This window comes from Diorhabda sublineata, chromosome 7 (assembly GCF_026230105.1).
Source record: "Diorhabda sublineata isolate icDioSubl1.1 chromosome 7, icDioSubl1.1, whole genome shotgun sequence".
Classification (NCBI taxonomy): Eukaryota; Metazoa; Arthropoda; class Insecta; order Coleoptera; family Chrysomelidae; genus Diorhabda; species Diorhabda sublineata.
This window is the reverse complement of record NC_079480.1, coordinates 5,631,067-5,647,592: the sequence shown is the minus strand read 5'-3', so window position 1 is coordinate 5,647,592 and position 16,526 is coordinate 5,631,067. Positions and strand designations below refer to the sequence as shown.

Below are 16,526 nucleotides of genomic sequence, written 5' to 3'. Positions count from 1 at the left end.
AATGTTTGTCTAGTTATGCTCTAAGTTATTTCTTGTAGTGTTTGTATTGTCTTTTTCCAATTTCGCTTCGTAATTGTTATGACCATTTTCTTTTCTTCAATTACATTATGTTCCAAAAGGTCTTCACTAATTATCCTGTTTGGTCAAAAAATTTTGCATATAATTCGTAAGCATCTGTTGATAAATGAATACATTTTCGAACAGTTGAACAATCTACTTTGTTTGAAATTTTTCTGTTTCCAATGGAATTACGGCTACGTAATCGATGAAAATTTTGCAGAATTATTTTGGGAAGTTCATTTAATCGTGAACACAAGAATTTGAGTGGTACAGAGCATTCGGTGAAGGTTATGAAGTCATAGAAAACTTAAAAATCCACATCAGAAATTTTGAGAAAATAGATTTTCGAGGGTGCTTTCAGAACTCTTATGGATCGACTCAACATATTTTGGTCAATGTCTTGGGTATGAAGAGTGTCCATGCTGGACTTGAACTAATACAACATCGAGTATAGGTCACAGAAAGTGAAACCTAACAATGCAATTGAGGATTCTACGTTTATCAACTGGTGGGTTTATCAATATGACATCGAAACTGCCTATTAATCTAGTGAATAGCATCCCAAAATGGAGCCAAAACCGAAAAAATACCGTTGGTCCAAAATTAAAGTGATGCTCATTGTTTTCTTTGATTACCATGGTGTAGTTCACCATGAACTCGTTCCAGTAGGTCAGACTGTAAATAAAGAGTACTACTTGGCTATTTTGAGGCGTCTGCATGAAGCAATTTGTCTTATGCGTCCGGATTTGTGGAGAGACAATTAATGAAGGTTTCACTACGATATTGCGCCGTCATATTCGTATGATTGTGACTGATTTTTTGGCCAAACACGTAACGAGAGTCATCGCTAAGTCATTCCTCTTTCACAATCGCTTTTCGGAAAATACACCATGAATCCATTCAAACTATTAAAAAATAATTTAACTAACTTAAGCTACTGAAGATCATCCAAGACAAGTATTGGAAAAATTGGATTGAATGTTGGTGTACTTGTATTGGCTCGGAAGGAGCCTATTTTGAAGGCTAAGACATATGATTTGAATTCCATTCAATTCGGTATTACTTACTTAACGATTCTACTTGGTTCTATACCACAACTAGCTGCAATAACTACTTTAGCTTCTGCATGTTGAATTCTTGTACATAACTCATTTGCTGCAAATCCTAAAAAATATAATAATGCTATTTAAGATATACTTTGACAGACGTGAGAATAAATTACAGATAAAGTATAAATAGCAATTTTATTTAAAGTATACAATAGGCCAATAGTCAATTAAATATGAATGAGCCTCTGATATTTCCATAATTTATTTCACAAGAAGTACCTACATTTCTACAAATAATTTCTTTATATAATGCCATCTTTTTATTGAGGATTTCCCCGGTTGTAGTAATAAAGACAGAAGTTCATGGATATCTAACTTTATGGTTGGTCTTAATTGGTTGCATCGAAGCGCGAAAATTTCATGGGAATGAGTTTGGAATGTAAAATGGATGCTAATTCGAATCTGATGTCTCAATAAGAATGACAGGAATAACAAAAACATTAGATAACGACATGCTAAGGGCAGAAATGAAGGCATATCAGTCAAATGAGGAACTCTCATGTACTCTATACTAACAATGGTCCACCATCCAAGAACATTTGCGGCAAATTCGAAAAAAAAAACAGATGTTTGGCTCCCATATAATTTGTTCGAAGATAACAATTAACAATGCCAATCGATGCATCATATGCGACTTTTTTTTTAATCGCTTGATCACTGAAGACGAAATCCGAGTCCTATAAGATAATACAAATCGAGAAAGGCAGTGCCTCTTTCCAAAGGAATCATCACTAATAAAATTTAATTTTTTTTTTAATGAAAGGCTTAATTAAGGCAATATCAGGAAATACCAGTTTTATGATTATCAAATGAACGCAGAATTAAAAAAAAGATTGTTGATGTTTATCGTAGGCATTCAAACTTAATAATATTTTTTTTCTTTGCCAGATTTGTTATATTTTTTACCGCAAATTTAGTACGAGAATTTTGTATAAAATTAAGATTCTCATATTTTTCACAAATACAAAACATTGTTGATAGGTACTAACTTATACATCGTTGAAAAGTTTACACTATTATTTATTTTTCAACATCGTTCCCCTCTTGTTCCATTCTATAATAAATTTTGCCCAAGTTTTTCATATCTTGTTCATCAGTAACTTATAATTTATATTGTTTTATACAGATCATTTCTTTTATTGTTAATTTTTGATAATTTTATAACTCAAGATAAAGGTAGTATCTAAGGTAGATAAACTGATATCTAATATTTTGACATTAAAGAAAAATAATTCTAACAAAAATTTTATTTCATATTTTATCTAATTCATAAAATATTATTCTTTCTATTAATCCTTCTATTCATAATCGAAAGGTGAAGATGAGATAACATTCTAATAAAAAAATTAACCTAAGAGCTCAAGAATGTTTAATAAAAAATCTAAAAGATATGAATAGATTACATTAAGATTATTTAAATCAGTTTTCTTATTGATGCATTGATTATTTTTGGCAATATATGTTGTTTCTAGTAATAGACGCTTTGTATAGTTTTTTTCAGTTGTCAACAATTTGGCAGATTCATAATTCATATTGTGTCCTTCATGATATACATGTGTCATTGTTACGCCTCATCAGAGTGAAATAACATTTCTTGTTCGGGCTTGAGACCTGAACTGAAGAAACGTCAAAGTGCGTCCCTATTTAGTTCATGTAGTTAAACATTCCCCAGCGAACGCTCATTGGCGCCCTTCTCACTTCCAACTACGAACCACTGGTCAGGTAGAAATGAGTAAATGAGGTCGGACTTCAATCCCGAACGAGAGTTGTTATACTACTTTGATGAGACGCAATAACGTCGAAACTAGTCAGTGGTTACAAACCTCCTCGCAATTGCGAACCGTTAGGGATGTTAATATCAACAAAAAGGTCTATTGACATCACGCTCTCCAGAGAAGATGTAATTCAATATTCGTCGAGACATTAGCGAGAAAAGTAGTTGTAGATTGTAGAAACTATTTCAGAGATGATGGTTAGAAATCATTTATGTTGATATAATTTACACACCTCATTTACCATCAGAATCTATATTATCGGCTACTACGCTAGATTTCTATATGACCAGAGGTTTTCGCTGAGGAATGTTTAACTATTTGAACCAAATAGCGACGCTCTTTGACATTGTCTTTAATTCGGGTCCCAAGCCCGAATGAGAGCTGTTATACGACTCTGACGACACGTAATAACGTTCAAACTAGTCAGAATCGGATCACTTCTCACTAATAAACGAATAACCATTCTAAACCCACACATTTCTTGGTAATGGCTCCACAGTGGGAGCCTAAACGTCGAGAATTTTCAAAATTGCAACTCGCCTCAATCCATGAACCTAGTTTTCCCAAAGCGAGAGCCGAAACATCAAGAATTCTCAAAATTCTAACGCGGTTCAACCCGTGAATATATATTCGGAAATATTTCCGCGCTCAGGATTATGAACAAAAGGACTAGGTTCATGGGTTGAACCAGGTTGCGACGTTTCGGTTACAGCTACAGTTGGAGCTATTATCGAGAGAACGGTGGGTGGAGGGCTGTCTACAGTGTTCTCAATGGTAAGTATATTATATCTATTTTAATCATTTTATATTTTTTTTGTTATAACTTTTCATTTCCTTGAAGAAATTTGAAGGAGTAGGCAGATTGAAACTTTGGAATCAATCAAGAAAAGGTGTGATTCGTTGTTTGGAGTAGGCAGATTAAGACCACGGATTCGGATCACTTCTTACCAATGGACGAATAACCACCTTATCCCCACTATTCTCTTGATAATAGTCCAGAGCGGAAACAGAAACGTCAAGAATTTTCAAAATTCCAACGTGGCTGGAACCCCTGAACGTTGTTCATTTGTTCACAATTGGATTCCCAGAAATCGATAAAAATAGAAAAGTGATTGGATGTTAACGTATGTGTAATACTTTACCTCCAAAAACCACTGAATGTATTGCTCCTATTCTAGCTACAGCTAACATGGCCATTATAGTTTCCGGAATTAGTGGCATGTATATAATCACTTTATCTCCTTTGCTTACACCTAACCTTTGTAAAAGACCACCTAATTTGGATACCTAGAAAAGATTTGCTTTTGAATAATAGATATATATATATATATATATATATATATATACTAAAATAGTTCAAATTTCGATATTTACTGTAAAATTATACCATAAAAAAATCATAATGTCAGCTGATCAATCGCTTAACTGGATTACTGGAACATTTACTAGAAAATCATATCAAATTTGAAAAAAAAAATGTATGACGGGCAGTTTAAATAGAGCGATATAGAAGAAACAAGTTTGTATCGATTCTCACTATGACTATGAAAATTATCAAAGGGTTCCAATCGAAAAACTGATACAACGCAGCAATTGACAATGTGCAGTTTAATTTGTAATCTTTCTATTTAATTTCTTTAAATTCATTGAATGCGATGTCTTTTCGACGACCATTTGAGGTAGACGATACAGTGTCCAGTAGTGAAAAAAGAAAAAAAATGAAAATCAGTTTGAACGTCCAGATTTACATGTACAATGTCAAAGGCTAACATTTGGGTTTACAGTTATCCATTCCAGGAATTGATAAAACACGTCAACAGAATGAAAATAGTGTCATTAATCTACAATTCTATTCAAATATTCTGTTTAATGTTAGAACACACTTTTTGTTAATCTCTACATAAATTAAATTTTCGAGTTTGAGGCGATGAGAATTCACTATGGAGAGTAGAGAGAAAAAGGAGTATTTCTTATGGGAGAAAATCTGAAGCTTTTTATGATAAATAACAGTTCCAAGGGGTTGAAATGATTCTAATTACAAGGATTGCATCTTCCAACCTCCAATTGTATAGTTTGATGGCCATGAATACAGTAGGTGATTAGTACTGTGCATAGTGCTAGCTGTTATTTATTTCAAGCAGGCAGAAGGGAACAGTGCAGTGGAATTTTATCGAAGAATGAGTCGAGTGTATGGAGATACCTTTATGGACAAAAATTTAGAGATGCCCGGACTAATGTTCCTTTTGAAGGGGATCAAGGACGCAAGTCTGTTGCTTCAGACGACATTGTTCAGCGAATTGACCGAGCGGTTAGGGAAATTTCACCATAAGTGAATTATCGATGCAATTTCCGGAAGTTTCAAGATCTGTCCAAGATACGCTCGAAACGAAACGACAATCACAACAATGGATGCACACAAGATGCGGGTTCATTTGATCAATATCTTATGCTTGAAAGTTATTAAGAGAACTGAATGTTGGAGTAGTGAAAGATGAAAACAGTAAGAAGAAAATAAAAAGAAGAAGTATCTTGGAAAAAGAACAATTTATGGAACAATTAATGTAAAATTTGTTAGAAACATAGAGAAAGCACTACCAAAAAATCTAAAAGAAATAAAGGAAATAGTACACGATCAATTAGAAGATAGTGCTTTGATTTGGTTCACTGGAAGAGATGAAGGTACTTAATGATTTCCAAATTTTAGTTTCAAATCCAACTTGCTACAAAATAATGGATGGAAGAGGAGGACTATATATAATATATAGAAATAAAGAATAAGGAGGAATATTATATCATAATTCTAAAATATTAATAGACTGTGAAAGAAATTTTAGTGTAACAGTAGTTATGTCAACTCAAACATAGAACCTTGAAATGAACAAAAATATGAAGAATTGCAATAGGCGATAAATTTGTTGTTAAAAAGAAATAAACAAAGGAAATTAAGTGAAAGAGAAACTTCCACGAGTTATACGACGTTAGTCATCATAAACTTTGAAACTTGATGGTGAACGTACACAGAACGTGTTGTTATACTAGTGCTGTTTGAGTTTTTTATAGATACTTGATTGAAACATTCATCTTGGTAAAAAATAGAATTGCATCGAGAACATTTTCAAGCTATCATTTTCAATGACTTTCCTCGACGTAGATTACAAGAACTGCAGTGTGCGGAGAACTTTTTATGATGAGCCACCGGGTTTCGTTGGTTTTCCGAATTCAAACGTGGTCGAACGTCGCTACAGGATGAATTTCGCGAAGGTCGTCCAAAATCGACTGTTCTACCAGAATACATCGAAGTGCGTAAACTAATATGATCGTCAAGTGGCATAACATGAGAATGTGACGTATATACATGAGCATTGGCTTGGATGTCAAAAGGATTTGTTTGATCAGGACAATCGCTCAAGAACAAACTTGTGTCGATTGGTGGAAAGAAATACTGAAAAAATTCAATCACGGTGCTAAATCCCACAAAATTTATTTCGCACGAAGCACTTCGAAGCAAATGGTCGTCAGTTTTTTCGGATTAACTAGACATGTCGCAACTGTTCCATTAGAGCAACGTAGAACGATCAATTCTGAATGGTACACCAGCATTTGTTTGCCAAAAGTGTTCGAAAAAATCATGGAAACGAATCGCAGTAGAAAAATCATTCTCCATCACGACAATGCAAGTTCTCACACATAAGTTCAAACAAAAACGTTTTTGAACAGTGAAAACATCGAATTGACGCATCATCCACCATATAGACCTTATTTGGCACTCAAATGATTTCTTCTTATTACCGTAAATCAAAAATAAATAGCAAGGTTAACGTTTTTATACACCTGTTGAAGCGGTTGATGCGTTCAAATCAAATATTTCGAATACCTCAATCGGAATGGAAAAATTGGTTAAAACGCTTGCAAAAGTGTATTGATCTCAATGGAGAATTATAAATATTTTGTCTATTTTAAAACTTAAGTAGCAACCCTCGTAGAAAGAAAATAAAATGATTTATTCATGTTTGAGTATCACAATGAGAATAATATTTGGTTTTTCTAAAGTCTTTCCAAATCCAGTCACCAAGTAGGAATAGAATGTCAATAAACCGACAGCGATAAATTGTAACATATACCTACGTTACAAACTTTTATTTTGTAATTTATTTGTTAATATAAAATTTATTACTTACTTTTTCCTGTAGTTCAGAATATGTAATTTTTCTTACTACGCCTAAAATAGGAGAGTCGTATATCAAAGCGACTTTTCCTCCTTTACCAGCTTCTACATGTCTATCTACGGCATTGTAACATGCGTTCAGCTCCCCTCCTACAAACCTATAAAATGCCTGATTGAATATGAAATGTATTTTACAAACGCTACAAATGTTAATTTTTTTTTTTATTTGAATCGAGTCGATAGCATAGAAATCTTCAATTTTTGGTAAGATCATTTGATAGTTTATGTACGTAAGAAAACTTGACAATGCTATTAGTTAAAGTTATATAACAATCTATAATAATTTTGTTTATAAGCAAAATTGAAGGTACACAATCCTCAATTAATCAATGTAAGTAACTTTTAATATTGTTATACTTTTATACATATAGAATATACTTTATCTTATTCCTGTTGGTTCTTATTCCCAATCTAAGATCGGGAGTTTCTAGGAACATCTGGTTAAAGTCATCTGGGAAAATTGATACTGTGAGAACTTCAATTCTATAATCCGTTTCAAGCCGTACTATGGTTGTTTAAATATAATTCAGACTTTGTTCACAATACTGCACTCCGCTTTGATATCTCCAACTTTTATTTTAAAGTTGATTAATATCTCAATAATATTCTGCCTTAAAATCTTTCATCATTGACCTCTATTAAGCTCCCTACTAATCTATAAGAAACTAAAATTCGGGGTTCACTCGGTGACCTCCATTTTCCATAATCTACAAACAAAGTCAACCACTTAAACCCCCTTCCATATTTTTCACTTTTATGACTCATTTTTGAGCATTTTCAAGCCAGATTGGTCAATTGTGTTTTTTTCATTGCTACTTAGCTATTTGTGTAAATTTTTGTATTTATGGTTGATCCATCACTTTCTCACAATAGTACGACAGTTTTCTCTATTGTGTTAGTTTTACTTGAAGCCAGTTCTCTGTTTGAATTACTTTTAAATGTTCAGTTTCTTCAAATAAACACCGGCTCCTGATCATTTTTCATTACCAATTTGTTTATGTTATATATATGGTGGAAATAACCACCTTTAGCCAAAATACGTAGCCAACGTGTCATGGATTGCCGTACATTAAGGTGTATTTCATATGGTGACTACGATTCTTCAAATCGTTGATATCAACTATGGATGTCGTGTAGACTAATAACCCCATAAACAGATATCACAAAGATTTAACTCTGGAGTTCGAGGAGGCCAATGTGGGGCCCTCCCCGACCAATTTAACGATTGGAATATGTTGCATCTAATTGTTGCTTAGTAGCCCGACTGAAGTGTACTGGAGCATCATCGTGCACGAATCACATGTTTTGTTTCATATTCAGTGGGATGTCTTCAAGTAGTTCAGGGAGATCGTTTTCGAGGAAATTGGTGTGAGAAATACCATTTAACGGCTAAGGCAGAAAATATGACCCAACTAAGTTATCCCCTATAATACCAATCCATAAGTTCACTGCAAAAACATGTTGAAAAATTTATGATAGATATTCTCGTTTGCCCGTTCGTGAAAATTTTTGCGTTTGTATACATGTTACAATACACAGATAACGTTAAAATAACAACCTACAAACGTACAAGTAAACTTCTATTGGTAACTATTAACAACAGTGTTTGACACAATTTGGATAAACATTACGCAAACACCGTAAATGAATTGCCGAAGTGACCACAGCCTACGATTCTAAAACATTTTAAATAAAAACAACATTTTCAACATTTATTATGAATCAAAGTTATCGAAGACTCCATACAGGGAGGTAGGCAGTTTTCAAAATCGTCAACGCTCGGAAGGCCCAGAGCTACCACTTCAAATGAAGATTATTTCATTGTTGTTACCAGTAAGTGAAATAGACAGTTAACAGTACCAGAAATCTGGGTAAACCCGAGTTAAACCTTTATCATTCACTACAGTAAACAGCGACTGATAAATGCGAAGTTGTATGGTTGTATCGCCGTTATAAAAGTTTTGCTAACGCCACAAAACAAAAAAAAAATGGATATTGTGGGCCCTCGCCCATCAAGACTGAACTGGAGAAGATTCTAAAAAGGTTCTTGGACAGATGAATCCAAGCTATTCGGTTCAAAACGAAGAAATTACGCGTACGACGCAGTTTCCAATAAAATATGATGCCAGACTGTGTAGTCCCAACAATCAAGCATGGTGGTGGCTCTATTATGGTCTAGGGATGTCTTTCTACCCATGGAACTGGAGATTTGATCAGAATTGGAATTATGAAAAAGGGACAGTACAAAAAATGTTAGAACAAAATGCCGTTACTTCGAGTTTGTGATTAATATGAGATGGATTCATTTTCCCACAGGACAATGATCCCAAACATAGTTCCAAATTATGCAGAGGATATTTGGAAAAGGAAGAGGCAAAATGGGTGTTAATAAACACGGTTTGGCCTATTTAGAGCCCGGATTTCAATCCCATTGAACTTTCGTGGGAAGAGTTTAATACTAACGTACGTAATTTCGTTCATCCTTTCGAGAGGAAATGTGGACTGCCCTACGCCAAGATTAGTAAAAAAGTCATAGAATGTGAAGAAGGATTTTTTGATTAGAAATGAGTTTAACTAACTATTTCTTTACGCTTTTCAAGTATATTGATTGTCAAAAAGTGTTTAATTTAATGATTTAAAAGTTTAATCAAACACTTAATATGTTATCGGAGTTTTATTTAATTTTCCTACTTTAATTAAGGTGGTCTTAAACTTTTTGCTTTACACTGTTGTCTTAGCGCGCTTGATTGCTCTGTTGCTATGTGTTGAATTAACGCGGTTTTTGTATTTCGTAATATCGGTATTCATGTAGAGTTTATTTTGAGACTTTGAGACCTTGAGACCTTCTTCTTTTCTGTTGAGTGTTTTTTTTTCTTTGAAAACATAAACTGTCCACAAACAAAAAAAAAGATCAAATTTTGTTTCTACTTCCTACTTTACAGTTCATTCAAATTTGGAACTAGATGTTGAACGTGGAATAAGAATTTACGAAAATTAAACTTTAAGTCACCATCTATGAGAGTTGACAAAAATTATTTGATTTTATAGAGTATTTCTGCTTAGTTTTAGAGAAGTTCGGTCGATCCGTTTTTAAACATTTATTTCGGGGTATATAACAAAATTCAAAATGTGTAAATTAGTGTTATAGATTAAATCAAGTGCTTAAATGTTCGTTTATGAAAATATAAAAAATTACGAAATTCAAAAATAAGATAGTTTAATTGGAGAGTTTTTATGAAGATTCATTGTTTTCTGGAACTTCTTACCTTATCCTCCTTTTGCGAAATGATGATGAGTTCCAAAAAAAAACAAGGCAAAGTCAGGACATGATGAGAAAATATTCAACGTGCAGCTTTCGCTTTAAGTTTCCAATATAAAAAAATTAATAGTCAATTTCATATCTAGAGTAATGAATAATTGTTATATAAACAGTGATTTATAGATTATATCGATCTGTGTTAGTAGCAAGGGAAATACTGAATATATAAATGTGTATTTCGTTTAAAATTCTAGAAATCACAAACCAAAGCATTCCCATTATGCGGTTTTAATTCACACAAAAGCGTTTTCAATCAATCAAAATTTCGCTTTGAATAACCATTACGTTCATATTATCGTTTGCGAAAGGTTATTACCGTGATTAATTGCCAACTAGGCCTTCGTTTTAATATTTTAATAAAGCGTTTTTTGCCTGTTATTATACTCGTATTCTATGGTTAATTGGAAATAATAGAAGTTCGTGTTTTGCTTCATTTATTTTTTGTTAAAATTGTTGTATACAATGAGGTCGTGAAGTAACTGACGAAATCATTTTCTCAGTCATTATGAATTCAATTAAAAAATCCTGAACCGGGTCAATTATTATTGTAAGCGGATACTCAACAAAAAATGAGTTTCATTCTCTAAAAACATGTAGTCGTTCAGCCTATCATAATAAACTGGTTGTAACTGTAGGGAAAATATCTTATATTTTTCCAATTTCCTAGTTTGGTTTCTTTTTTTTTCTACGACCGTGCGGTTTAACCCACTTTTCCGCACGCATTTTAGTTTTGAAAGTGCCACTTTCCCGCACTAGTAAAATGCAAATTTTGACCTTATTAGATAGTTTTTCACTTCTGAGATTATAACTATTGTTACTACAGGTAAATAAATATTTACTAAATAGTCCATCAAATAAAACTTAAACCTTTTCTAGCTTTTTGTAGCATTTTTAATTTTTTGAAAATATAAAATAATACAGATATTGTTTATATAACCATGTAATTGTTACTAAAACGTCAAAGTTGATCAAAATGTCTTGGAAGTGATCGAATAAGTGCAATCTTCTTCAAAATTAAACCACATTAAACCGAATCCGATACAATAATATTAATGGATTCATCTGACGAAGAACTTCCCGAAGCCATTTTGAAGGCTGCAAATGAAACTAATTCCGAGCTGTTACCTGCCAAATGATTTAAAACTGTTGCCGTCATCGTCATCTTTATGCGACCTGCAACCGATGCCATCCTCATCGACGTCAACTACTTTCCAGTTGAAACCAAATAACTCCACTGGACCGACAATTCTTACTACTCTACAGAATACAACAAATTGTGTTTTCAATATTAATATTTATAATAATTAGTAGTTTTTAGTTAAAGTTTTGTATACTATTATGTTTGTTGGGATAAAATAGTTTTTGAAAAATGGGTTGGTATACTTTTTTGTATATACGGTCGTAGAAAAAATAATGGCATCGGTTGCATGTAGCATAAAGATGACGATGACGGTGACAGCATTGGTTTTAAGTCATTTGTAGTACAAAGAATTTTATTTGATATTTTTTTCTTCTGATATATAATGCATCTAAATGTTCTTGATTTTAGGTCTCTTCTGTTTTAAAATTATTTTTTTTGATAGTTTTCAAAATAAAGAAAGTAATTTAGACGTTTCGACTCTCAAATATATAGCGGTAATATTTAAATTTATTAGAATTTACAAAATTTATAAAATAATATTTACTTAAATTATTTAGATCTTTTTTATCATTTATAGCTTTTTCGTTCTTATGAACGTGAACCATTTCTAAAAATTCTTTTTCGTGTATTAGATTTCGATTCAAGAATTTTTGAATCTTTATAATTGAATTTATGTTTTTTTGGTATTTCATGGTTCGTTAAGGCAGTTCTATTTTTTTTGGTATTGATGACCTCTTAGTCTATTTTCTAAATACTGAGATGTTTACCCTATGTAGACAGCGTCACAATTAGTACAAGGCACTTGATATATAATATTACTTCTTTTGTTTTTTGGTGTGTTATTAGATTTTAATTTATGAAATATTTGGATAATGTTTTATATCCTCTATGACTTATATTAATATCATATTTATAGAAATAATTCGATAATTGTTGGGAAAGTCCTTGTACATATGGTTTGGAAAAATGGTAGGGAAAAATGTTTTGTGTTTTGTTTCGTTTCTGTTTTGTTTTTAAATTGATTGTGGTATCTGTTTATCCTTTTCTTATCTTTATGTTATTTATCATTTTTTCCGGATAATTATTTTCTTTCAATGCAGTTTTTGCTTTTTGAATAGCTAAACATCTAAATTCAGGATCTGATAGTTGGATAGATCTATCAGCCAAACTTATTATCAATGATCTTTTTTGTGACATAGGATGACACGAATTGAAGTTTAAATATCTTGAGGATCAATTTGGTTACGTATACCATTATGTTATTGTTAATTTTATATAATGTGACATCAAGAAAATTGATTCTATTATTTTGCTCAACCTCGATTGTGAAAGTTTTTCATGATAAAAATTGAATTTTTTACTTATGTTTTCATTTTGATTCTTTGGTACGGCAATAATGCAATCATATACATATCGCAAAAAGAATGGAATATTTATATCAAGTTTGCTTAGGACAGTTTCCTCGAGATCTTCCATTCTTAATTGTGTTATAACACTTGAAACGGAAGCTCCTATAGCACAATCAGCAGAATTTGTTTATATATTTCAAACTCATATTTGAAGTACGTTTTTAGGTATTTCTGTATATTCTTTAATTTTGTCCCATTTTCTCATTAATATATTTTTCATAATGGTAACAGGAATATTTGTATATTAGTTAGCAATTTTTATACTTTCAATTTTTCTTTTAAGTCCTATGTGTTTTTATGTTGTTGATATAAAATGTTTTTCAAAATATTTTTCAAATAATTGGATAAAGGGCTGAGAGGAGTTTGAATACTTGAAACAATCGGTCGAAGGGGAATGTCAGGTTTGTGCAGTTTTGGTAAACCATATATTTTAGGGGGTAAGGCATTGTGAATATTCAATGTTTTTGCATCTGATGGCGAAATAAAAAGTTGATCGAATTAGATCATTATTTTGTTTTTGACAAGAATTCGTAGGGTATTGTTTAGTTTTTTTGTAAGTTGTCTTATCGTTTAATAATTTTATTATTATTATCTTCTGATTTCATAATAACAGTTTTATTACATTTATCTGCTTTCAAAATTTTGAGATTTCTATTTTTATTTATGAATTCTTTGGTTTTAGTTATATTTTGAGGTTTGATATTGTTTTGTCGTTTGTTTTCCTCCATTTTGATTTTATTTCATTTGTATTTTCAGCTATAGGTTGTTGTTTTAAAATTTGCTTATCAATTTTCTTGATATTTTTTTCTTTGCATTTATTAAAAAGTAATTCAGTTCTTTCGCGACATTTTTCCTTAAATTTTTGGAAAATATTAATAGGAATTACTTCATTTATTTTAACTGTTGTGTTTTTTAAATCATTTTCTATTTTTCTTATTAGAGTAGTTGATTCGGTAATAGATAGTTGTATGACAAGGAAAATAAATCTAGATAAAACGTGGTTTTGATATTTATGCTGCAGACGATTATTTGTAAATTTTATATGGGATAATTTTAAATTTAGAAATGTAGGGCATCGACTTATCTTTTTTTCATCTGAGTAGAAAAATTATTTGGTTTTACAGTTTTGCAATTTTGTGAAGGATATTTTCGAAATTTTTTAGATTCTGTTTGGCTTCAGTTTCATATGTAAGTTTAACGTTACGGTAGGTAGGCATTATTTCATCCATGCCGGTATAAATTTCTTTAATTTCTTAGACCTTTTGATATATTAATGCATCTAAATGTTTAAGGACTCTTCTGTTTTAAAATTAGTTTTTTTTGATAAAGGTGATCTATAGATCATTATAAATAAGCAAATTGTCAGTGTCAATATCATATTTTGATAAAGACTTGAAGAAAAGTCGGAATGTCAAAATTTATCTTTTTATTTTGAAATTTATCAAAATTATCAAAAACAAAACTAATTTTAAAACAGAAAAGACCTAAAATCAAGAACATTTAGATGCATTAATATATCAAAAGATCTAAGAAATAAAAAATTAAAGAAATTTATATATATATATATATATATATATATATATATATATATATATAAAGTAGATATTTATTAGGAACGTGGCAAAGAAACACCAAAGTGGAGGACTAACTCCAATATATTTTCCGAGCTTTCGAATACTCATATATTCATCGTCTGGGACTGAAATTATGAAAATATAAGTAAGATGTATAAATGTATAACAATAATAAAATTTTACTTACAATAATTAATTAAGATTGCCGATGATTCTTGAAATTATTAAAGCTTGTAAAAATTTTCATTAATTTTTGATTAGTTTAGATTTTGAATGACGTTGAATTTTTATAGGTTAGATAAGGATAAGTTTTAGTGAATGATGTTTAATATTGATTGGTGAATTTATGGATAACATTAAATTTCAATAGGCTAGGTCGTTATGAATTTAGTTGAATATTCATTGGCTAGAATATAAATGACAATAAATTTTAAAGGTTAAGTTGTTACTGAAGTGAAGTTGAAATTTTTAGGTTAGATGAGGTTAGTTGGTTGTTAATGGCGTTGAATTTTCATAGAATTTGTTTTTACAAAATCTAAAAGATATGCATAAATTACACTAAGGTTATTTAAATCTGTTTTCTTATTAATGCATTGATCATTTTGGGAAATATATGTTGTTTCTAAAAATAAACGTTTTTTGTATTTTTTTTCAATTGTCAAAACTTTGGCAGATTCATAATTCATATTGTGTCCTTCGTCATAGACATAAGTCGTTAATGAACATCTATCAGGATATAATCTGCTATTACTCTTGTGAAAAGTTATCCGACTGAACAGTCGAAAAGGTCCCTGATTAGTCGGATAACTTCTCACATGAGTGATAAAAAGGTAAAAATTCAACGTCATTAAAAATCTAACCAATCAAAAATTAATGAAAATTCTAATAGTAACCAGAATCAATAATTCAATTTGAATATTGCATTTTGAATTCTATGAGTTTTACAAGCTTTAATAATTTCAAGAATCACCGGCAATCTTAATTAATTATTGTAAGTAAAATTTTATTATTGTTATACATTTTACTTATATTGTACTTGATCATAATTTCAGTACTAAACGATGGATACATAAGTGTTCGAAACCTCGGAAAATATATTGAAGTTAGTCCACTTTGGTGTGTCTTTGCCATGTTCCCATTAACAAAAACTACTCATAATATAACTGGCAAAGACTTAATTACAATTGATATATATATATATATATATATATATATATATATATATATATAGAGGGTGGTCCAACAAAATGTTTGCACCTAGCTTTTCTCTTTTTTTTGTAATTAAATTCAAAAATCCTCGGACACGTCTATTTTGCTTTGAGTGGGACACATTTTAAACATATTATTCTATTTGTGCCTTTAACCACTAGCGGGGGCGAGTAACAATCCTAAAATTTTGAATGGAAAGAGGGGTAGACCAATATATTATTTGATAGGGCACAAATTTGTCTTTCTAATGATACTCTATTTGTTGAATTATACTAAAACAGTTGATGCGAAAATGGCTTTAAAGACATTAAGCCGATAATTTTGGTATTACCGAAAAATTCAAATTCTTACGAGTGAAAACAACTACAATCATTTCTAAATTATTTAATTTAAAGGAACATGGGATTTCAAAAACACGACATTATTTATCAGAACTAAATTCCTCACTAATGGTTTGCGTTTTTTGTTGAAATAAAAAATGCAGATACGTGTAGGAAAAGAATTAACACAGTTTATTTTAGTCTCTTCATTGATTCAGTTTGGTGGCTTTTCAAGTTATTTCAATTCTACGGTACAAAATTTATTCCATTCCAGAACAATCGATTCTTTAATAACACAAATAATTGAAGATGACTGCTGATCGGCTTCATTTTCGGCAGGATGGAGCATCTGCGCACTATGTGGATCCTGTAAGTCAGTTCTTAG

The 16,526-nt window shown here is 31.1% G+C and overlaps 1 protein-coding gene across 2 annotated transcripts in view; it reads right to left on the bottom strand.

Moving 5' to 3' along the window:
• The window catches only part of LOC130446343 (acyl-CoA synthetase short-chain family member 3, mitochondrial), a 64,981-nt gene that overhangs the window by 14,434 nt on the left and 34,021 nt on the right, over positions 1–16,526 (bottom strand). For both annotated transcript variants that reach the window (XM_056782543.1, XM_056782542.1), the window contains exons 3-5: positions 7,123–7,267; positions 4,087–4,231; positions 1,128–1,224 (exon numbers count right to left, since the gene is read on the bottom strand). In XM_056782543.1, the coding sequence (XP_056638521.1) occupies positions 1,128–1,224; positions 4,087–4,231; positions 7,123–7,267 (387 nt within the window). The remainder of the gene's footprint in view (positions 1–1,127; positions 1,225–4,086; positions 4,232–7,122; positions 7,268–16,526) is intronic.